Source organism: Tetranychus urticae, chromosome 1 (assembly GCF_039701765.1).
Source record: "Tetranychus urticae isolate SD_2017Ah chromosome 1, NJAU_TeUrti_SD_1.0, whole genome shotgun sequence".
Lineage (NCBI taxonomy): Eukaryota > Metazoa > Arthropoda > Arachnida > Trombidiformes > Tetranychidae > Tetranychus > Tetranychus urticae.
Genome location: NC_142958.1, coordinates 19866993 through 19889830, shown reverse-complemented (window position 1 = coordinate 19889830; position 22838 = coordinate 19866993). Strand labels below are relative to the sequence as shown.

The 22838-nt window shown below is 33.2% G+C and overlaps 5 protein-coding genes across 7 annotated transcripts; 2 read left to right on the top strand and 3 right to left on the bottom strand.

Annotated features, from left to right (window-relative positions):
• Nucleotides 1-170: 170 nt before the first annotated feature.
• On the bottom strand, nt 171-2565 carry Sms (spermine synthase). 2 transcript variants are annotated; one of them, XM_015940287.3, is made up of 5 exons: nt 2460-2565; nt 1832-2251; nt 810-1510; nt 616-731; nt 171-554 (listed from the first exon to the last, which is right to left on the bottom strand). In XM_015940287.3, exons 2-5 carry the CDS (start codon nt 2115-2117, stop codon nt 521-523), a joined length of 1137 nt encoding a protein of 378 aa, XP_015795773.1. In that variant the 5' UTR covers nt 2118-2251; nt 2460-2565; the 3' UTR covers nt 171-520. The 2 variants fall into 2 exon arrangements, with proteins under 2 accessions (XP_015795773.1, XP_015795775.1); XM_015940289.3 differs by having other exon boundaries at nt 2464-2565.
• A 301-nt stretch (nt 2566-2866) lies between these two features.
• On the bottom strand, nt 2867-4041 carry LOC107372128 (cleavage and polyadenylation specificity factor subunit 5). The gene is made up of 2 exons (XM_015940291.3): nt 3835-4041; nt 2867-3679 (listed from the first exon to the last, which is right to left on the bottom strand). Exons 1-2 carry the CDS (start codon nt 3963-3965, stop codon nt 3103-3105), a joined length of 708 nt encoding a protein of 235 aa, XP_015795777.1. The 5' UTR covers nt 3966-4041; the 3' UTR covers nt 2867-3102.
• Nucleotides 4042-5040: 999 nt separating this feature from the next.
• Nucleotides 5041-9129, top strand: trc (Serine/threonine-protein kinase tricornered). Its single transcript, XM_015940286.3, has 6 exons — nt 5041-5963; nt 6314-6365; nt 6802-7287; nt 7563-8059; nt 8199-8287; nt 8351-9129. The coding sequence occupies exons 1-6, from the start codon at nt 5830-5832 to the stop codon at nt 8464-8466; spliced, it is 1374 nt and encodes a 457-aa protein (XP_015795772.1). The 5' UTR covers nt 5041-5829; the 3' UTR covers nt 8467-9129.
• Nucleotides 9130-12797: 3668 nt separating this feature from the next.
• Nucleotides 12798-16130, top strand: LOC107372129 (uncharacterized). The gene is made up of 2 exons (XM_015940292.3): nt 12798-13850; nt 13984-16130. Exons 1-2 carry the CDS (start codon nt 13810-13812, stop codon nt 15104-15106), a joined length of 1164 nt encoding a protein of 387 aa, XP_015795778.2. The 5' UTR covers nt 12798-13809; the 3' UTR covers nt 15107-16130.
• A 43-nt stretch (nt 16131-16173) lies between these two features.
• On the bottom strand, nt 16174-21655 carry Hem (Nck associated protein 1 Hem). Of its 2 annotated transcripts, XM_015940283.3 has the most exons (18): nt 21404-21655; nt 21223-21333; nt 20998-21147; nt 20384-20804; nt 20082-20292; nt 19504-19999; nt 19281-19426; nt 19085-19217; nt 18768-19024; nt 18429-18676; nt 18115-18348; nt 17936-18033; nt 17764-17857; nt 17641-17658; nt 17345-17505; nt 17242-17262; nt 17061-17145; nt 16174-16972 (listed from the first exon to the last, which is right to left on the bottom strand). In XM_015940283.3, the coding sequence occupies exons 1-18, from the start codon at nt 21506-21508 to the stop codon at nt 16536-16538; spliced, it is 3426 nt and encodes a 1141-aa protein (XP_015795769.2). In that variant the 5' UTR covers nt 21509-21655; the 3' UTR covers nt 16174-16535. The 2 variants fall into 2 exon arrangements, with proteins under 2 accessions (XP_015795769.2, XP_015795770.2); XM_015940284.3 differs by lacking the exon at nt 17641-17658.
• Between the last annotated feature and the right edge of the window lie 1183 nt (nt 21656-22838).

Here is a 22838-nt window from a genome sequence, read left to right as displayed (position 1 = left end):
CATGCTGAACTTTTTAAACGCTTATCTATCCACTTTCATTTAGACTGCTGGCATATTTAATATCAAAGTAACCTTGAACATGATTAATCTCGATCTGTTAAAATATTTAAAACAAAGCTATAGCTCAGTGATCTGGATAAACTCATTAAATAAATCAATAGCAGTTTATATTACTGTTTGTTGTATATTTTAATTGCTTTCAGAAATGAATACAGGATGATCTGGAGATCAAAATTGCTTTCGAATGTGATTGTTGATTTATTTCAACTACTTCAAGTTAAAATCATTGGATAATACTAATTGGATAGTGCATGGAAGACAGGAATGAACAGAGAATAGCAAAAAAGCTGTAATTCCAGGTTGAATGAAATCAATTTTGCTGACTAGATTCACTATTACTAAGGAAATGACAATGATATTGCAAACAAAAAGTGATTTGAATCCTAATCTAGGTTAGATTGTTGAGGCGATTTTGCATAGGATCAGTTATTAACATGTGAATTGAGATGGTAATCGTCCTTTACTCCACTTTAGTAACATCATAAAATACCCACCTAAGAAAAAATGATAAAAAAGTTTTATTATTTTCACAGATAAAATTGATAGACAACTTACTCTTCCAAAAAAGATGGCACGAAAGATTCATGATGAGAAAATTCAATTTTATAAGGCAATTCTTTGAGGACATTCTCATAAGCTTGAAGTGCTGAAGTGCAACCTGATCCAATAGCCTGTGAATTGAAACATTTTGTTACACAATTAAATATTTAATAAGAGTTTTGTGACTCAAGTGCTCTAAAGATACTTACATGATTGAAATATTTACCACCACTGGGTAAGCATTTGAATGAAAGAAGAAGAATTTTCTTGATGAACGCCCAAAGGTTAGCGGCAACTTGATCGGTATCACTACTCAAAGGTATATCAGTCAAATCGTTGAAAATTACATCAAACTGTTTACCATTACTTCCATATTCTTCCAAATACTTTATACAATCTCCAATAATTATTTCATAAGTATCAGTTTTCATTTTGTCCATAGTGTCTCCACAAGCACCTCGAAGATGAATCCGGCAAGATTCAACTACAACTTCGTCTATATCTATCATGGTAACATGTTTAGGTTTTTCCTTGAGCAATTCATGAAGAAGACCGCCATCACCTCCGCCAAGAATTAAAATATCTTTGTCCTTGTAATCGAAGTGACCAAAGTGCATAAGACCATGTGTATAAGGCAAATCCTTCTCGGCCAAATTTTGCAAATCATCAAGGAATAAGGCATTACCTAGAGTCTTTGATTTGAGGATTTTGACTTGTTGGTAAGCAGATTTTTTGGAGAATAAAACTTCCTCAAAATCATATTCGAGAAGACGATCATCGGATGATGCGTAATAATTAGGAACTGCACTTCCCAGTTTTAAAGCTGGTATTTTCTCAACTCCTCCACCAAGACTATCATTTAATTCGTTCTTCAGCTCATCAATTATTCGACTGATAGATCTATGTTCATCTGTAAAATTTAACAAAACAGTATGCATTAAATGACCGGAAAAGCTGTTTAGGAATATCGGTAAAGCAAAATATATCAAACCAAACATATGAACTACAACCTTCATAAAATGATCAGCATAATGACTTGAGACTTTATGGGTCAAGGTATAAATGCACTTAAAGGATGTTAAAACACTATTAAAAATTAATCAAGATCATGGCTATTTAACTTGTACCGGATAATTTTGTAGGAAACGTGTGTGTTCACGTCTGTAACCTACAAATGGCATGGATAAATTAGCTGCTCAAAAAAAATGATTTTCAATATAAGAAATTATACCTAAAGTGGCTTGATTCCGAGAAACAGGATATTCAATGTTAAGTGTGATCAATTCCGATTTATTGTATCTACGAATAATGACAGTCAAATTTGAATCCAATGAATTTGCAGATGCAGCCAAAATTGCGATTGAGCCATCACCAAGAGGAGCTTCATAGGATAGGTTTGTAGCAAATTTATTTTTGAGCAAATCTTTCAGTTGGCTTATAATTGCATCAGGAGTCACTCCATTGCAACAATCCCATCGAATTGAAATCAAGTGGCTAAATGCACGATTAGAAGACATGTTGATCAAATTGGGCTGAAACTTCAGAGGTGGTAATCACGATTGCTAAGACGAAGGTGTTGGGTGAGATAACTTGATGATACTTTATAGCAGTGAGATTGAAATGTCGAGTATAAGAAATGACAGAGTGTGCTCTAAATGCAGAAAAAAGACAAAACAGATTTATCAAGTGATAAAAGGTAAGACCAGAAAAAAACAAAAGGAGTGATTATTAATGAATAAACAAATAAAAAATTAAATGTAGGCGAGGATTTAGCAAACAGAATGAGAAGTTAATGTTTTAATGAGAAAAGGGTAAAATATTCACTGAGATTATAGAGGGAAATGAATTAAAATACTTACCAACCCGAAAAGATGACCTTTATTTAAGGACAGAGTCCACCAATGATGAAATTGAACACAATTAAAAGAGACTGATTGATCTGAGTTTAAATGAATCCAAATTATTCCTCAAAACAACCGACAGTTAATTCTAATAAACTTGATTAACAAAAAATTCGAAAAATTAACGTGGTTGCATGAATCGATATTAACTATTATCGATATATTGACAATCGATTTCTCTGATTACTTGGATATAAACCTGGATTTGTTTTATTAAATCAAAGGTGAAATTTGATTGTATAGTAATTATGTTAAAACACATTTCTTTTTTTAAATTAAACAACATTTCTGTTGATCTAACTTGATCTCTAATGTAGAGGAAATTGCACTTTTTCTGGTGAAAAAACGAGACATTTTTATCCAAGTGAGAAAGTTTTAGATCACATTTGAAATTTAATTATATCTATGTAAATAATGAATTGATACATCAAATTAGAGGAATGATGCGTCGATCGAGAAGATTGAATCATGAATATTTAATTTTGTCTCAGGTTGAAAAGGATTTATGAGTAGTAATTGCACTACTTGATCTTAATTGGATTACTCATTATTCACCAAGTGAAACGAAATAAAAAAGAGTAGATCAACAGTGCAATTTTGGTCATAAGTAGTTGAAATTAAAACGACTTAAAGCTTGAGGTAAACTAGCAATAATATGCCCATAACCCTGAGCATTATCAAATAGCTCGAAAACTGGAGCAGCCACAAGTCTATAATTTCTAGGAACAATGAATTTAGTCTCCTCTGGTAATTGGACCAGAATCAATCGTTTGTGTTCCTTAGGCTTAGTAATGTGAGCTGGAATGTATGGATACTGAGGAGGATCAAAATTTGGTCTCCACCAATTGCCAATAACATCTTCAACTTTCCAATGAACAGCAAAATTATCATCATCCTCATCGTGGCCTAATATTTCATTTAGCAGCCTTTTCAGCCCATCAACCTCAGTTTCCCCTCGATTCAGTTCTCCTCCAGGTAACTTGAAGAAAGTTGTTCCTAATTGAAGAAGTAACACATGAGGTATTTTATGCTGATGAACCAAAAGTACGGCATCAACTGATCGTCTCATTCCATAGACAGCAAATTCCTCTTTCATACGTTGAAATCGCGCCAATATAGATGCATCTTTCTCATAGAGAGCATTTTTGGTACCAAAAGAATAATTATCTAAAGAGTATCTTTACAATGGCAGAATGATATGAAAGGGTAAAGAAAACAAAAACAAAATCAGTTCAATATTAGAATCTTGATCACTGCAAATTTGGGCATAAAACACAACAAGTGAATGACAAAATTTAAAAATTAACAATCAAAACTTCCCATATTTACTTACAAGTTAATGGTCCGATTGGCATCAAGTAAATATTTATTCAAAGAAACATCTTCTTTTAATTGACATCCCCTGGGCCAGCCTGTTGCACTCTTCAATGGAGGTTTTATAGAACTACTTCGATCTGAATTCATTTGAAGTATAAACAAGTAGAAAAATTAATAAAGATAATATTAATTAAATCCAATGAGATAGATGAATAAATAAAAAAACAATCATATGTTAGAAAGGGTGAGCTGATGAACGTAAAGTTTAACCGCTAAAGTGGCAAACGGATTGGTTAGGAATAAGTAGCAAGATCCAATCAAATTGAGGGACTTTTCTGGGTTCACTTGATCATGAATCCTAATTTAATAAGAAAAATATCCACCACCTAAAATTCAATGCAGCTTATCAATATAAAAAAGATTTCTTTCTAGCTAAAACTAATAATTATGAATAAAATATCCTCGGATAATCAAAAAATACCCATTTGATATTTAGATTTTGTATTTGGATCATAGCTTTTAAATTAAAATTTGATATGAAAAGATATTTTCCAAAATTAACCAAGTCCAGGCAGTCTAGAATTTTTTGTTTACTCAGGTTTCCAACCATACACATTATTCACAATTTAACCTATTTTCATTTGCATATTTAGGAGTAACAATATAATTCACATGGTCTTAAATTGCATTTTCAAAGATTAGGTAAAATAAGATGGACACAGTCAAATTAGAGAGTTATAATGCATATCCATTTTCAAGCAACTGTAACTATCGAATGACGTAAGATTAGACGTCATTTTTTGATTAAATAAATCAATTGCAAGAATAAAGCATTTATCTCACTCACTGTACTTGTTTCTCTCTTTCATCTCTTTCATCTTTCAGGAAAACAACAAAAAACATCACTCCATTCAGTAACTAACGGTCGGGTTACAAAATTGTTCCTCTTTTCCAAAGAGTAAGGTAGAAGAGACAGCAATTTGGAAGGTAAAGACAAAAGTGTTGCCTTATCCCACTGGAGGGGGCTAATTGGAAAATTGAATGAAGGTGTTTTAATAAAGTAAAATTATAAAAATATTGTTAAATTAACCGCCGCAAAATAAACAAATTTGATTGAAGCAAAAGACTTTTTCTTGATTTTCTTGCAATTTGTGCCCTCCGGTGGGATAAGGCAACACTTTTGTCTTTACCTTCCAAATTGCTGTCTCTTCCTACTTTACTCTTTGCTCTTTTCTCTTCATTATTTGTGTTTTGTTTCTCTTCCTATTTTGCCTCTTATTGTGTTTTTTACAATTTTGTCCTATTCTCAACATAATTATAATCTTATGTTTACACTTAAATCAACATACATTTACATGATTCTGCTCAAAGTTCCATTTAATATATCTTGTAAATCTTGTTAATTGTCATTACATTTCATAATCGGTGCCTAGACCTGAGCAAGAAGTAAAAATCATCTGTTTGCTTTCTTTTTTCTCTCTGCTTGTTACCTCTCTCTGTGTTTGGGTTTTTATTATTTATATATTTATCTGTCTTTCCTTTCCTTCTGGTTTGTTTGTTTTATTTGACTGTTGGTTAATTTTGCTTCTTGATCAACTATCCAGCTTACAATTTAAATAATCTCTGATTATATGGTGATTGCGATTTACCTATTCTCCAGTTCAACTATCCTTATTGTTTCTCTATATCCAGTACTACCATATATACACAAATCAAACCCTCTTTACCTTTTGTCATTAACGTTTAATCTCAATTGTATTTGAGCCTTCCATTTTTCTCTTCTCTCTTTCTCTCTATCTCTTCCAATTTGTGAGTCTTTTTATCTCCGAGTCATCTTATCTTCGTCATCATCACACCATATTCAATAATCACAACTACTATTGCTGCAACCAACACTACCACCATCGCCATAATCATCACCATCTTCATAACTTCTCTCCTTTTATTTCTTGTGAACACAACAACATAGTTTTCCAATCATCATAGTTCACCTTTCACCACCACTTGAATTATGTCAGCTCCACGTGAGCTCGGTCAACAGATTCGATTAAGTGGACATACATTAGACAAAGCAACCAAAGCTAAAGTTCACTTGGAAAATTACTTCAGCAATTTGATTGCTCAGCATATTGAAAGGAAAAATAGGTATGTAATGGTTGATGTTTACTTCTAGATCACTAAATGGTAAAAGTGGTGATGATGTTGCTTGAAAATCTACAGGTTTTAGTCAACACAATTTGTATTGCACTTTTTCAATTGCGCTGTCCTTGATAGTCGCTGTAAAAGCTGTGTTTTAATCAGCAACTAATGAAAAAGAGCAAATTTGAATGATATAAATAGCATTTAAGACCAAAACAAAGGATTACTTTTTATCCCCTGAGTTATCATCATCATCATCATCATCTTGCCACTGATTTAAATATTTTAATTCAACCTGTTCTAATTGTATTCTTTTCTTTATTTCTTGAACCTTTTTATTTTTCTTCGGCTATCAGACAGGAAAGGCTTCTTGAATCATTGAAAGATGAATCCTTAACTGAAGAACAGGTTGGTGTTCTGTTTATGTAGGATTCCAATTCACGGAAACAGGAATCAGCAAACTTTTTTTTCATCTTCCTATCAACCTCCCTCAATATTCAATTTTTTCACCACAATCTCTTTTCTTTCTCTGTCATCATTCCACATCCAGCATAATCATGTTCCTTTCCTGTACCCTTTCTTATTCCCCTTCTGCCCATCTCATCAACAAGTTATTCCACTCACCAATCATTTTCATTTTAACCACCCATCAGAATTTGATAACTCTCATTCTTATCAACTAAACAATTGTTCTAGTCCATTTGTTCGTTACTTGGACAATTGCTTCAGTTTCATCCCTCTAATTATCTAGCTAACACATTTTTTATTTTTCCCTTTTATGATTGCACCTTTGTTGGCTACATGACTGGCTGATTCCCTGTTTTTGCATCTGGATTGTGAACAGAGAGAAGATTTGAGAAAGCAATATGCCAAGAAGGAAACTCAATTTCTTCGATTGAAAAGATCAAGACTTGCTGTTGATGACTTTGAACCTCTTAAAGTTATTGGTCGAGGAGCTTTTGGTGAGGTTCGATTAGTACAGAAAAAAGATACTGGTCATGTATACGCGATGAAAATTTTACGTAAAGCAGATATGCTTGAAAAAGAACAAGTTGCTCATGTTCGAGCAGAAAGAGATATTCTGGTTGAAGCTGACCATCAATGGGTTGTCAAAATGTATTATAGTTTCCAAGATTGTATTAATCTTTACATTATTATGGAGTTCCTGCCCGGTGGCGATATGATGACTTTATTAATGAAAAAAGATACCCTCTCCGAGGAGTGTACCCAATTTTATATTGCTGAAACGGCCCTTGCAATCGATTCAATACATAAATTAGGATTTATTCATAGAGACATTAAACCTGATAACCTTTTATTAGACGCAAAGGTAATTTACTTTGATTCCATTTTGCCTGTATCTAAAAAAGCACGCGAACTCAATCCATTAATGAGCACAATCCTTTTTTTATTCTAATACAATCAATTATGTTTGTTTGTGTTTCTATTCGAGTTTACCTATATAATTAACTTCACCTCATACTTTTATTAAGTTTCAATTTAGGCTTTCAATTCCAACTTATTTAACATTCTATAACTATGTCAACTTTGTTTGTTTCATGTTACACATTTTGATTAATTATTATTATTCTTTTCTTCCCTCAGGGACACATAAAATTATCTGATTTTGGCCTTTGCACAGGGTTGAAGAAATCACATCGAACTGAATTTTATCGCGATTTATCGCAAGCCAAACCTAGTGATTTCTCAAGCAATCCTATGGATTCCAAACGTAGAGCTGAAAGTTGGAAGAAAAACCGTCGTCAGTTGGCTTATTCAACAGTTGGTACACCCGATTATATTGCTCCAGAAGTTTTTCAACAAGATGGTTACAATGAATCCTGTGATTGGTGGTCCTTAGGTGTTATAATGTATGAAATGTTGATTGGTTATCCACCATTCTGCTCCGAAACACCTCAAGAAACATACCATAAAGTAATGAATTGGGAAAAGACACTTGTTTTTCCACCAGAAGTACCAATTTCAAAACATTCAGAGGATTTAATTAAAAAATTTTGTTGTCAAGCTGAAAGAAGAATTAATTCGCTTGATTCATTAAAACAGCATCTCTTTTTTAAAGGTGTTGATTGGGAACATATCAGGTAAACAAAAAAGCTTTTATCTTACTAATGAGTAATGCAATCGGCTATCGGCCTCAACACACTTTCTAATCAACATACTTTATTTTGGAACTTTTTTATTTAAAATTATCCTTTACTTCCATTCAATTTACTATTTTAGAGAACGTCCTGCAGCAATTCCGGTGGAGGTCAAAAGTATTGATGATACTTCTAACTTTGATGAGTTTCCCGATGTTGATCTCAAAATACGTAAGTTACCAGCTGACTTGTTATTTGTTGAAACGCTAATTTTCTTTCTCTTTTACTTTACAGCCTCAGCTCCTCAAGATACTGAAACTAGTCCCAAAGATTGGGTGTTTATTAACTATACATACAAGCGTTTTGAAGGTCTAACCCAAAGAGGTGTTAAAACTCCTAGAAAAAGTTGAACAGCTAATATATTACAAAAAATTTATTTCATATAAATATTTCATCTACGAGAGCGAACTTCACCCTCAACAACCAAAAAATTTCTTGTAGACTTGTCTTTTTTTGGGCAATGAGAGATACCAATACTTTGCTAATCTCCTTCATGTACCAAAGATGGACCCAAAAATATCAATTGTTTTTTGTTTGACGAACATTTGAGAATGAAGAAAGCAATATTTCAAAGACACTAAAACAAAGCAGACACACTTATTACCAGAACGCTGTTTCTGAGGAAAGCAAAAGAGCTACATATTAAACCACCAAAACAATTAATTAACCACACCGTTTAAAAACGCAAGATAAAGGACAGATAGATTCAAAATCTATCACTACTGGTCAATTCTAAGTAAATTGATGGTGACCAAAATTCAAGTGCAAAGAAAGATGAATAGAGAGTCCAAATAGGTTTCAGGCTGATGTTTAAGATGGCAACATTGTAAAATCTTACGACTTACAAATGTTAACGTTATTACGTGTTAGATGCATTAATCATGTTATTAACTGACTGACATGTTACCTGTAGGATTTTTCAACGATGCTCTTGTTTAACAACCTGGAACTATTTTGTTTTATAATGAAGTACAATTTATTTACGAAATAAAAGTTTATTAGAGATCAGTTGATTCCGAGGATCAAAGAAGTGCCTAATTGTTTGCTTTCAAAGAAAGATTTAATTGCCCAAAGCTTCAACTAACCCGATTTTCATGAGAAACCATTGATCTTGGATTATCGTAAATTTTCATCACAATCATTCATTACAGTTTAGGGAGACTGAACCGATCGGAAAGCAAACCAAAAAGTTGATGATTAAATTGACCGATTATTCTAATTAATATTCACATGCGATTTGAGCTAATGACTTGTATATTCAACTTATAGATTAATTTCATACAATAAATTGTAATTGAAGAAGAAAATTTGAAATTCCTTCAACCATTAGTAATCTTACTCACAATTTCCATAAGAAATTACAATTTATTGTAAAAATTGAGCTTTAGGTTGATTGGGTCGCTGAATTTATTAAAATTAATCAATTTTACTCAATTATTCGCAGCAACTGTTAATTTCAAAACGACCAAACTAGCGTATTTCAGGTTCGATAAAATTTAAAGTCGAAAGTCAATCTAAAAGGAACAAATGATTTCAGAATAGCCTAAAATGTGGGTCGATTGATTGTTAAATTCCAATTTTTGTTACTCACGACAGACTAACTGCAGCAGATTTATATTCTAACCTTGTAAATTTTTAAAACATCGTTTAGTTCCAGTTGTTGCTTAATGTATCGATAATTTTAATGGATTTAACTCTTCAACTCTAGATTTGCTTGAAACACTTTTCAGGCCACAAAGATTGTGGCATAATCAATCGCTCAATCACATTCGTATTTAACGTTAGTTAATTTTATTCGTTAGTTGAATTTTGGAAAAACTGAGTAACCTTGTCATATGCTGTAATAGTGACATATTATCAATGAGAATGAAGTAAATCTTTTTGTAACCGAATAGCCTATTTAAACCAACAATACCTAATCCACCTTTTTTTCAGTCTAGTTAAGGATTCATTTCTATGAGATCGATAAACACATATTCAGAGTTTCCCATTCCTCTGAGGATAGTTAATTTTGTTAAGATTTATCGTTATCATCAAACCATCAATGTACTAATGAAGAAGTAGATGACTGTGAAAAAGACTGATGGCTGATAAACAATGAAACAGACGGATTGAAGTGGTGAGTGAAAAAAATGAAGGAAAACTTGTTGGGGAAAGCATAAAATCGGGTAACAATGAGTACTACAAACAAGACAAAAACAACGCATCCACATGATAGAACTATCGATCGATGCTGATAGGAAAGAGAGACAGAAAGAAAGGTAGAAAGAGATGGATGAAAAGGAAAAAAGAAAGTGAAAGAGAGAGATTTAAAGCAAGCAGCAGTAAAAGAGAAACAGGAGAAATGAAGGGAGGAGGAAGGTAGAAAAGGCCATTTCAATGAGAGATGTTGCGAGTAGTTGGGGAGAAGGTTGAATACATGAGTGTATGGATTTAGTGTGTGTGTGTGTTGTGTAAAGTATACTGAAAGTGAGTGAATTAAAGAGAGAATGGAAGAGAAGGAGAAAAGGGTGAGATTGTTGGAAAGAAAAATCGATATCAAAGTTAGAGCTTAAACATGAACACACACAGACTGTCACACACACATACACACATCAAGAGATGATGAGGGAGAAACAAAAACAGACACGCAGACAAAGCAAAGTGTATGGATGTGTGTGTGTGTGTGTATGTACAGAGTGAATTAAAAGCACACCCACGAATATAAAGATTGGACAGCAACAAACTGCTTTTTGGTAAACTGTAGACTTATAATACTTTGCGCATTGTGCGTGTCGCAGGATTCATCCTCTTCTTTGCCATTTTCTTCTCCTTCTCCTCATCAACATTTTCACCATTCTTACCATCCTGCGTGCAAGATCGCAGTTGCCGTGTTACTTTTTACTCTCTGTCATTCTCATTACTTTGCTCCTCTTTAACTGCTTCTTCTCTTTCCATTCCTCTCTTTAAAGTTACTTTTTTCCTCCAACTTTTATCTTTCTCTTCTTTTTTCCAATTCGAAATATCTTTCTCCTTTCTTTTTCTCCCTCCTCTTCTTTTCCAGTCTTCGCTGCTGGTTACTGATTAACTAGGCCAGTCACAGGTTTCAAAAAGATTCCATTTTCTGCTGATGATTCTGATATTCTGTTGATGATGGTGGTGGCTGTAGATGCAGTTGGGTTGGTGATGGTTGTTGTTGTACTTGAAGATTGGTAGGAGAACGCAAATGGAATTCATTTCATTTAAACAACTTGAGATGTTTGGTAGAGTAAAATATAATCTTGATTAGACACAACATGTTGAAAAGTTGCTGGTAATATCATATAAATTGGTAGACTATGATTATGTCGACAGAGAAATAATGAAACCAAAACAGTACGTAATAATCACGACAATGGGTGGTTTGTCACTCATCTATTAGCTTTTGAAAAATATCAGTGTTGCACAGTAAAGGACAAGAGGTAAAAAATAGATGATACAAAATAATGATAGAGAAGACAGGAAAGAATGTAAAAAGGTTTGGTGAAAATCTCGGTATGGTGACCTGGAATTGTCTTGTTCAGTTTAGTTTTCACCTCAGGCTTGAGAAAATTATGAGATCAAAATGAGAGAGAGGGAGAGTAAGAGAGGTAAAAGGAGGGAAAGCAGTAAATGTGAGAAAGAGAAAGCGAAAGAGACAAAAACAGTCGTCGTTAATTGAACTCATTTCAGAGTTTCAAAGAAAAACAAATCTATGGATGAGAAGATAGAAGGTTCGACGAGCCAACTCAGATGGATGATGTGCTTAAACAAACAACACTCTTTGGTAAAGCTTTTTACGAAAGCTTAAAACTCTATGGCAAATTGATCATACAAGAAGGCAAACAACACATGAAAAGGAGAATGGCACAAAAGACAAAAAGAAAAGCTTTTGAAAGCGCTGACAAAATATAAAGGAAATAATTTCATCATTTGTTTCCTTCAAAATGATAATTAAACTTTAAATTATTGCTCAAAATTAAAATTTGACATTGAATAAAGAAATGGTAAAGTAATAATTTATATAAGTTAAAGTAGAAAGAGCAAAGAATCAACAGTTTATTGGATTAAGATGGGCACTCGAATTGAATCCACGTTTTTACAGGGTAACCTGTTCAGTTGTTATTTTCATATTTGAATAAGAAAAGAGAAAGAGAAAGGAAAAGAAATGAAAATAATTAAAAGAGAGAAGACAAAGAGCAATAAGGCAGGATTAAATGAGAGCCTCGCAATATCGGAATAAAATCGATAGTAATACCGGGTGAGAGTGAGAAACATGAGAAAGAGAGATAGAGAGAGAGAAAGATCAGTGCCCAGGCAAAGGTCATTCAGCCATATTCAGCCATGATGAAAATGAAGATGAGAAAGAAAGAGGATAAAGAAAACTAACAAGTCTGTGAATGTGCGTGTACTTGTGCACTCGCAAAACCAGGGAAAAAACAAGTCGACTTGACTAAACAGTGTGTAGTCGTGGGGTTCTTTAGTTTTTCCCCTCTGGTTTCTTTGTGTTTGCTCCCTCTCTTTCTATCTCTCTCTTCTTCTTCATTTCTCTCTTTCTCCATATAATGTTTCCCTCTTTCTTTAGCTTTTCCCTTCAACGCAAAGAAACACACTGTACTACAGTGACTGTAGACACCAACTAAAGAGGAAAGGAGGAGAAGCATAATTCCTTTTAGTGCACACACTGTTGTTTTGTGTGTTCTTTTCTTTCTCTGTTTCTCTTTTTAGGCACACATTCACTCTAATTAAACATCTTTTCTTGCCGTGATCTCTTTCTCACCATGGATTCCTTATTGTCAGTTTCGTTATGACCACCAATTCGACCATCAATTATTTTAACCACTAATACTTTAACCTACCTTCAAAAACAACAAAATATAAACAACAACCATCACCACCACCACCACCATCATCATCATCATCAACAAGAAAAATCATAAGGATAAAAATAATATTTCAACTAAAGTATCAATATCCAATTCTGATGGTGGTCATCACTGTCAATTGAATTTGCTATCGATTTGTGTACATCATCTCTACCAATGATTTGCTATTTTATCCTATGCTTCTTCAATCTAAAACATAATTATTATCATCATCTCACGCCGGCTTCACTGAATTGAAAATCTTTCAAACCATTCTCACCACACAATTTGGCTGTTATTATTTGTGTCATCGAAAGTGAACTTGATTTTTGCTTGAAAAACATTTTCTTGTTTTTCCTTTACTGTTCAGTGTTTTTGTTGTTTGTTTCAATGCAGCCAATGCCTGTTACTTTGTTTCACCAATCCTTGCTAACTTAGTAGTGCTCACCAGAATAATTATTGACTGATTTTTCAATAGTACTGACTAATTGTTGATCTCTCAATTTTGTACATCATCTTATTAATATTTTTGATTCCCCGAGTGGCTTCGGAAAATTCAATCAAAGAGCGATCATCTAAAGATAACAAAGTAGCTCGCTCTTCAAAGAGTCTGCTGTTGCCATCATTTGGTACTCGCTTTTCTCCACCCTTGTGTATTTCCCTTGTTACCACAATCCTACTCTGCATTTGAAAATGTTTTTACATTATTAATTTACGAGCACAGAGTGTTTGACAACTGTTAGCTTATTGATTACCATAAGTGAGACTCGCAGCAAAGACTGTTGGTAAATCAATCCTCCTATACCTTTAATTACTATCATTTGAATCAACATGGATATTGAAATGGAAAGGGAATTTAATGTTGACATCAGGTAAAAACATTTATTAGTGAATCCCTATAAGTATCTGTTTTTCTGTTTCAGTGGCCATATTTTTGTCATTAAATGTTGGTCTTTGGATGTAAATATTGTCTAACTCTTCTTTTTGTATTATTTATTGTATTAGGAAAATGTCTAAAAATTGTGTTATACTCCGTCTACACCATCCTTTCTCATATGTTTACATCAAATCTCGTCTACTTCGACCTTTGCCTAAAGATTTGTTGATTTGTGGCCAAGATGGTTATGGACAAAAAATCCATTCAGCCTTACTAGTTTTCCTTTCTGCCAAGTTTTCAGCTTGGTTTGAGGCTTGTAATGATAATGGACATACAATAACCAATTTCTTGATACCGACCATGGACAAAATGGGGATACAATGCCTTCACGAGTTAATATATGACGGTTCTTGTAAAATTGATTTCAACCGAGCCAGTCAAGTGGTTAACCAAATTTCTCAACTAGGCCTGTCCATAACAGCGGAAAGTAAAGATGGTCAAAGAATCCAGTTACTACAAAATGAAACAGATCTAGTGGACGAAGATGAAAATGATGACGATGAAGAGGTTGTGGATGTCGATGTTGAAGATCGATTAAACTCAATCATACCTAACTCGGATAATGCTTCTCAAACTTCAGAAGATTTAATGCTTCAGAATCAATTACATACCTCACCATCACCTCTATCTATCTCTACGACCGAACAAGAAGATGAGATTCCACCTTTACAACATGCTACTTATGGTGGTCGCCATAATTCGATCCCGCATCAAATGATGACCAATAACAACTCACATATGTCTGAATCCCCTCCACCCTTGACTTTAACCAATCAAGGAATGATATCGCCTCCACCCGAAGCTAAACTTGAAAATGGTCGAGTTCGGTGTACCTATTGTGACAAAAGTTTGGCAAATGCTCGTAATTGGAGGGAACACATTCTCGCTCTTCATCTGGGTCAGACCATGCCTTGTCCAAGATGTGGAGCACACTTTAAACATCGGTCAACTCTTCGTGGTCATTTACTACGTTGCAGAAAGCTTAGTGGACCTAATAATAATAGTAATACCACCTCCACCAGTAATAACAACAACTTAAACAACAACAATAATAGTGTTGCTAATAACAATAATCATAATAGTTCAAATAACAACAATAGTAATAATATCAATAATGGTAATAATGCGAGTTCCGCCAACAATCTCAACAATAATAACATCATGCACACCGTCAAGCAAGCTAATTTTTGAAAATTTCCCTTCAAATGGAGAAGGAATGGATTTTTCGTACTTTTAGCATCTAAACTTAATGTTTTTCATCTCAAATTTGCTTGGTGAATGGATCTCCTATCAAGATCACATCTTTTGAGTTTCTTGAACACGGTGACTGATTTTTTTCATTTAAATTTGCTAATGTCAACCTGTTCATCATTTATCAAAACTTGCTATAAAACACCTATATGAATCTAACTCAACGTACCATCAACTATCATTAAGCACTCAAGAAATCAAACCACTCAATACTGTATTATCTGCGAATTCGAAACCTTCTGAAAACTATGTATTTTTCACAATCATCATTCTTCTCTGCTGAATGGAATCATAGACCGTGTTTATATTAGTGTGAATTATGAAAAGATTGTGAGCCAAGGAACATCTCATTCAATTCACTAGCTTTTTGTGTTCCCCAAATCACCACAAAAAAAACAAAAAAAAAATCAACATTTTCTTCTACAAGCTTTGTGTGTAGGTCAGCACAGCAAAGATCAATCATTTTATTATTGTAATCACTGATTCACCTCACTTATAAATATGAACCGGCATTGTTTTCCATAAGCTGCAATCTATAATATGACCTAATATTTATCACATGTCCCTAACTTTATTTTTATTTTTCATCATCGCCGAGATTCAGACATCTTCATCTTTTACATTCCTTTTTTTTCATTTGAACTGGATACAGTCAAATACCTTATTTAACAGTCATGATCAAGTGCGAATCAAGCTTTAATCGGCTTTTCTTTTTTTCCTCTGTTCATTAACTCTTTTTTTTAAATTTTGTTGATGAAATTAAGATTCATTTCTTCACATCTTTTCGTTCTCTCTCTTCCTCTCTTGCAATTCAATCTTTTTTTGTCATTTTTGTTGCCCCATTTTTTTTCTAATAATTCCATTTGTTTTCATATTCTTACAAATTTTTTGATAAAAAATGTGACCAATCTTTAAGTTCCTGATGATATAAAAACATGCGAAATAAAAGTAAATCATAAGCAAATCTTGATTGGCTACAGTTAATTAAAAATTGCGGAATTCATTGGTGAATTTCAAAGAATTATCGGTTTAATACATTTACAAGGTTGTTATAGATTATTGTTGATATAATAACGTATAATAATAATTTATAAATATTTTATAAGTTTGCAAAATCAACTATTTTCTAAATAGAGAAAGAGTTAAAGTTTGAAAAAAGGAGGACTAAAAGATGCTATCAATATGGACTGAAAGATGGACAAGAAGACTAATATAAATTCGAGATTGGTTAGAAAATAGAAAATTGTGTAATAAGGAAGATTATCAAATAATGATAAGTGATCGTGATTTCAAGAAATTGTGCTGTAACACCATTAAGTTGATAATACTTAAGATGAGAAGAAAAGAAAGGAATGTATGAAGAGCGTATTCAATTGGAAGCGTTGAGAATTCCTTGGTTTTTGTACACAGCATGGTATGCGTTTCGAAACAATGCATAGGGGAAACATGATTCTAAAAGATCCATAGTAAGAAACGGTGATTCTTTGACAATTAAGTCCAACAAAATGTAAACTGATTCTCGATTACGAATAGCTTCTTTGTCTTGTTCTTGGCCAAGTCGAAGAAGGCTTGATGAAGCGAGAGCTAAAAATTCTTTAAATCGATCAACGGTATCTCCGTGGTTACATATTGTGAAAAGAGCTCCAGCAATACCATTAATTGCTTGAGCTAAACAGTGTATATTGTTGCCATGAGCTTCTAATGAAGGTTTGTAATATGACTGCTCTCCACGAGCCAGTTTAGGCAAAGAAACGGCAATGAAAACCATAAGAAGACATGCGATTTGGTATTCATCTTCACCCAGCTCTATAAAAGTTAAACCAATAAAATAAGAGAGTAATTAGTGTTTGAAGATAATTAAGAGTAAAGTAAGATCTAAAGTAAGAGTACTTACCACTTTTTTGAGACAATAATGCAGTAACTAGGGCTGGGTCCACTTTGTTTGGTAGTCCAGCAGCGGAACACATTTCACTAATACTCTGTTAAATAATAGAAAAGGTTAGAGCAATTAAAATCTTTTCAAAAATATAAAGAATATAAAGAATACAAAAATTAAAAATTGAGGCGAGGAATACCTGAAGTTTTGCACTTTCAATCTGGAAAAAATAAAATTATGATTAGAATGAGCGCTATTTAATTTTCTTTTAATATTAAGTCAAAAAGTTAATCATATCTTACCATCGATTCTCCACTTGGAACATGATGCTTGAAATCTAAAATTGAACTCATCAGGAAAGGAATTCGATCGAATAAAACATCACTGAGCGCTTCTTGAGCCAATTCTCTGAAGCAAAGAATAACACCGATGATGGTCATTCTTTGCAAAACACTATCTACATCTAAAGAGATAATAAAATAAATTAATAACTGAATGAAAATAAGAATAAACTAAAGAAAATGAATTCAATTCATTAGAGGAAAATAGGCAAGGAAATCTATCGCAATCTAATACAAAGAGGTAAGTCAATTTTTACTTTGAGCAATCTTGGGTCCTTTTGTAAGCAGCAAGTATCAAAAATGATTACAGAAGAAAACAGTTAAGAGAAAAGATGATACAACAAATTGTATTTGTAAAAATATGAAACTATGTAACTTACTTTGAAGTTTTTTAAATAATTCTCGCATTTGATCAGGCTTGTCATAATTAGATCTTAATGCGAGTAAAGTTTCTTTATTTAATATAACCAATTTCTGTAGGAGAAAGAATTTAAACCACAGTATTAATAAGTTGATCATTAAAATCAATATGATTTGCATTCAAGAGCATACCTTTAATTCAGTTACTTGGCTTGCAATATGCCACATCAGATTTTCATTGCAATACTTCATTCCATAAGGTCCAATAAGTTCAGCTAAAGCTCTTAATTCTGGAAAAATAAAAAGAATGAGTAAATCTGAAACTCAATTGACTGATTGTGTAAAAGATTAAATAAAGAAAAGATTGATACCATTGACATCGGAATACTCTTCAGCGCAAAAAGGTACCTGACCTTCAACTGGCAAAGTAACAAAAGCTTTTTGCAATGGAGAGTAACAGATTTGACCAGCACTGACTCGTCTGAGAAGAACTTCAAGATACCAATTTGAATAGAGAGCAGTAATTGTTTTATCACCATGGCTATCTTGTGGTTGAGTTTGCAGAAGGAGTACATTGTTGAAAATGTTGGTCATCTCAATTTGAACTATAAGATGATTTGATAAAATTATAATCAATAATAATTCATAAATATTCAAATCAAAAATTGAAAAAGATGAAAATTACCATAATTTTCCATAGACTGAAGTACATTCATATAAGCTCGAACACTGCTCAATAACTCAGATGGTTTCGCTATCTCATTGGTTTCTGGATTAAACATGACCATTCCAACAAGAGCCTTATTGAATCTAGACTCTAAATGACCATGAAGATATTCACGTGGAGCAAAAGTATGATCCCAAACATGTATTGATGGGCAGTAATTGATAGCGTAACAGAGTTCAGTTAAAGCCATGTGAAGTTTGTCCATTCTAAGAAAAAAAGTTATAAATAAAGATATTGAAATTTATAAAGATAAATATGAAAATCGGAGAACAAATAAAAAGTAATTATGTTACTCACGTAGTTAACTCTTCTCGGGTGCGTCGATAACTTTCAATACCGGGTTTATCGATTTCTCTTTCTATTTTGTTCTTTTTGTCTCTTTTCTTTAGCTTGACAACAGAAACTATTTGAGGAGCCACATGTTTTGGTAAGAGTTGATCATTAAGCATGCATTGGTGATCACAAATAGTTGTTATTATATTTTTGGCCTCTTTGGACATTTCATCAAGAAATAGATTCACCAAGGAGATGCTCCTTTCTCCGATTCGAGTTCGCTGTAAGTTAGTTAGAAGGAATATTAGAGTAATGTAATGAATAATTGACTAAGTAAATACCTCTTCTGGGGCAAGATCATGATATGAATTCAAGAAATGTGAACAGATCATTGGAAAGGCGATGATATATCTTGTTTGAGCAGGAAATTCCAAACACATGTGGAACTGATCTTCGAAAATTTTACTGTAAAAACTATTGTAAAGAAAAAAAGCATTAGATTATGAACATTGATAAATAAATGTTAATAGATTTTACCAGAATAATGATAAATCAGAAGTTTCAGTCAGTATATCTTCTAGATAATCAACCATTTTTGTGTGGAAAACAACAATATTCATCAAAGTGGCTAAATTTTTGTGCTCAAAAAGATTCATAGGATAGCGACTGACACTGCTGTAGGCCTGTAAAGATACAAAATGTTATAATAAAATTTTTAAACGGTGTTTAAAGAAAAATGAGTTAAAAAATTATAATTTACTTGTAAACGGAACCAGTCAAGTCGAATTCCTCTAAAATCAAAGACTTCATTATTTTCAATCTGTTTCACTGAAAGATTGGAAATTTGACTGTAGATAGATTCCAATATTACGGAATCCTCCTCTGGCATCATGGAGACTCCTTGCATAATGGTGTTTAAAGCTACGGCATCATAGCAGGTCAAGTATTGGATATAGTAACGTTGAACAACCTGATTGTATTTTCTCACTAATGATCTAAGTTCTTCGATATGGAACAAAAGTTCAGGCAGTTGTCGATCGACAAGATCTTCTGCTTGTGCTTTGGGTCGTCCTTGTCTGACGGGAATATTGTCATAATGTCTGAGTAACCAATGTACTTCATCACGAGCAAAAGAAAGAGCCATGAAAACAAGTAAAGCTTTTGGTCCCAAAAGTCCAGGTTGGTCACCTAAGATAAGACCTAATTCTTTCAAAGCTGATCGAAGAAACTTTCGTTTTTCTCGATGGATGTGACCTCTGCACAGGTATTTATGAGAAAAAATAAGTGAAGAGGAAATTAGCAAACTAAGCTATCGACTTTAAATAACTTATAACTTACGCATTTTGAAGAACATTATTATATGCATCTTTGACATCAGAAACTCTTTTATTGTAGCCTTTGATTCCTTCGAAAAAATGTTGAACAAATGCGTGTGTGTGAATGACTTCATCTCTGTACAGTGTAATGACCCAGCCACATTGAAGAGCTTTAGAGAAAAGATCATGTGCGGGTGTTTGATTAAGATGTTGATGTATCAGCAAGAAACCGACTGTAATGAAAGGAAAGACAGAAGCATTATTTTCAAAGAAAATGTACAAATAATTCAAAAGAGCACTCTTTAAAGCAAACAACTGGCTTACAAATGATATAACGTTCCATAGAGTCAATTGATAAATATTCTGTATTGATTGGATCAGTTTGTGCAGGAGTTAGAATATCTCGTGGGTTGGCAACAATGCTCAAAATTTGGCTTTTTCGCCATTCTTCAGCGGGGAGATTACGTAAATGGAAGCTTTCTTGAAGGGAAATTAAAGCATTAAAAAGTAATTTTGAGTGCGGCACAAAATCTTCAGATAACTTTTTGACCGGATTCTCATATTCAACAATCATTTGACCAAGTCTGGGAAAGCTGTTTTCACTGTGTCCATGGGTTAGTTCATGAGCCGTGTTGAACAGTCCAATAACAGCTTTTCTGTCTTCAACTCTAGAGACCAAAATCATCAGCGAAACATAGGTTGCCATCAAGTCAAGATATCCTCGAGTCAGATCAAAATTTATCGACTAGAAGCACAGGAGCAGAAGCAGGGAAAGATAAGATAATGCACACAGCAAAGGATTTTGGTTTAAAAGAGAAATTAATCAATTTACAAAAATAGACAATTTTGAGGGGAGTTATTTCAATCGCAAATTATATTAACATGCAAAATTTAAAGGAATTTGACTGAGAACTTAAATCCGCAAAAGCTATACTTACAATATCAAGTGTCAATTGACAAGCATCCATTGTTGTTAAAAGTTCATTAACATGATCTTTGAATTCCAAAATATCCACAAAGGTATAATAAAAATGGGTTGTAGCTTTAGTTATTTCAGTACGAGCAGTAGCTACAGCTCCAATCAAACTCTTTAAAAAAGAAAAAAGAGGAAAAAATTAGAATGAAACTCGCAAAAATATTGACTGAAAATAATTGATGTTTACATTATTGCTCCTTGTATCAGTATGAGGAAACCTTCGGACAATTTGTTTCATTGCTGATTCCAAGCCCTTGTCAGAAAGTATGGGAGGGCGAAGCTTGGGATCACTAGATTGCTGTGAAATAAGAAAATAAATACCAAATAAGAATATAAAAAATTACATAATTTGAAAAACAGTTAAATACCTTTTTGATATTATAAAGTCTTGTCAACATTCCTATTCCCCGGTCATTAAGAATGGTAAGCTTTTCAGCTAATTTTTGCTGAGAAACATTCAAGTGACGAACCATGGTTAGGTGTCCTGAGAGATCGGACCGAAAATCGGAAGCAATTGGAACAAACAAGCTAATCACAAGAATACAATTATCAAATAAACAAAAAACCAAAACAAATAATCAATGGGCTTGGTTAGGTTTGGTTTCCAATTTCCTATGATTGAATTTGTCAAAATAGTTTTTCTCCTAACCTGAAGATGGCAGGGAAAAGCAATACACAAGTAATTACTCATTGACTCATTACAAATGCACAACACTGGAAATAGCTTATTTACACTATTCATCGGGCAGCGTAATTCATGATTTTCAATCTTCTTTAATAAATCAAATTTAATCTGAAATATTGCTTTTAGTTGATTTAACGAGTTTTTGGATTGATATTTCACGAAAGAAAATTAAGTTAAGCCCATTTTAATTAAAGAAATTGAATCAAAATTCGTCTTTTCTTTTCCCTTATCTTTCAACAAAGGGGCCACTTATGCCATCTATTGTGCAAAAGAAAAGAAAATTTTCTTTTTACTTTCACAATACGGAGAAATTTTGAGTACATTTAAAGTAATAATTTGTTTAATACTTATCTAACTAAATTAGATATCGATTTAAGTAATAGTAAAGCTCTGGCTTCTGAATGAATCAACATATTCACATGGAACTTTCACCAAAAGCCATTAAATCAAATGTATTTTCTCGTGAAGATTAAATTGATACGAGGTCACAGAAAAAGTTGGTGTTGTGAGGTCTAGTGAGAGCAGGGGGTCAAAATTCAAACTTTTTTCTGTGACCTCAGATGGAGCTAGTCTTGACAGAGAAAAGTATTTTTGATTCAATGGCTTTGGTGAAATCTTTCGTGTGAATATGTTGATTCAATCAGAAGCTAGAACTTGTGGACAAAAATAAGACCACTCGTAAAACAGGCGAACTACTGGTCTTGTAAAAAAGCTTGTGCTAGTTCATAGATGGCAATATAAAGACTATTTTGCACCAATCAGGATTGAATCTGATCGAGTCATTATCAATAAAGATCTAATTGAAGTAAAACCAAATCGCTATATCGAGTGATCCAAGTCTTGGAAATAGATCTCCGGCGTTAATCGATAAAGCCTTTCAAGAAAAATATATCTACACAAAATTTCAGCTCTTTATCTTGTCTAGTTTACGAGAAAGAACCAAAAAGAATGACTTAGAAGCGCAACTGTGACCAAACGGAAGTTTTGACAAGACCTAATATGGTTCGCAATTGTCCTCTTTCATAAAATAAAGTTACTTTCAATTTAACGAGGGTCGATTTTTCGTGGCTCACACACCTTTGAAGCAACTTTTCCAAGTTTGAAACTCTTCTTTACAT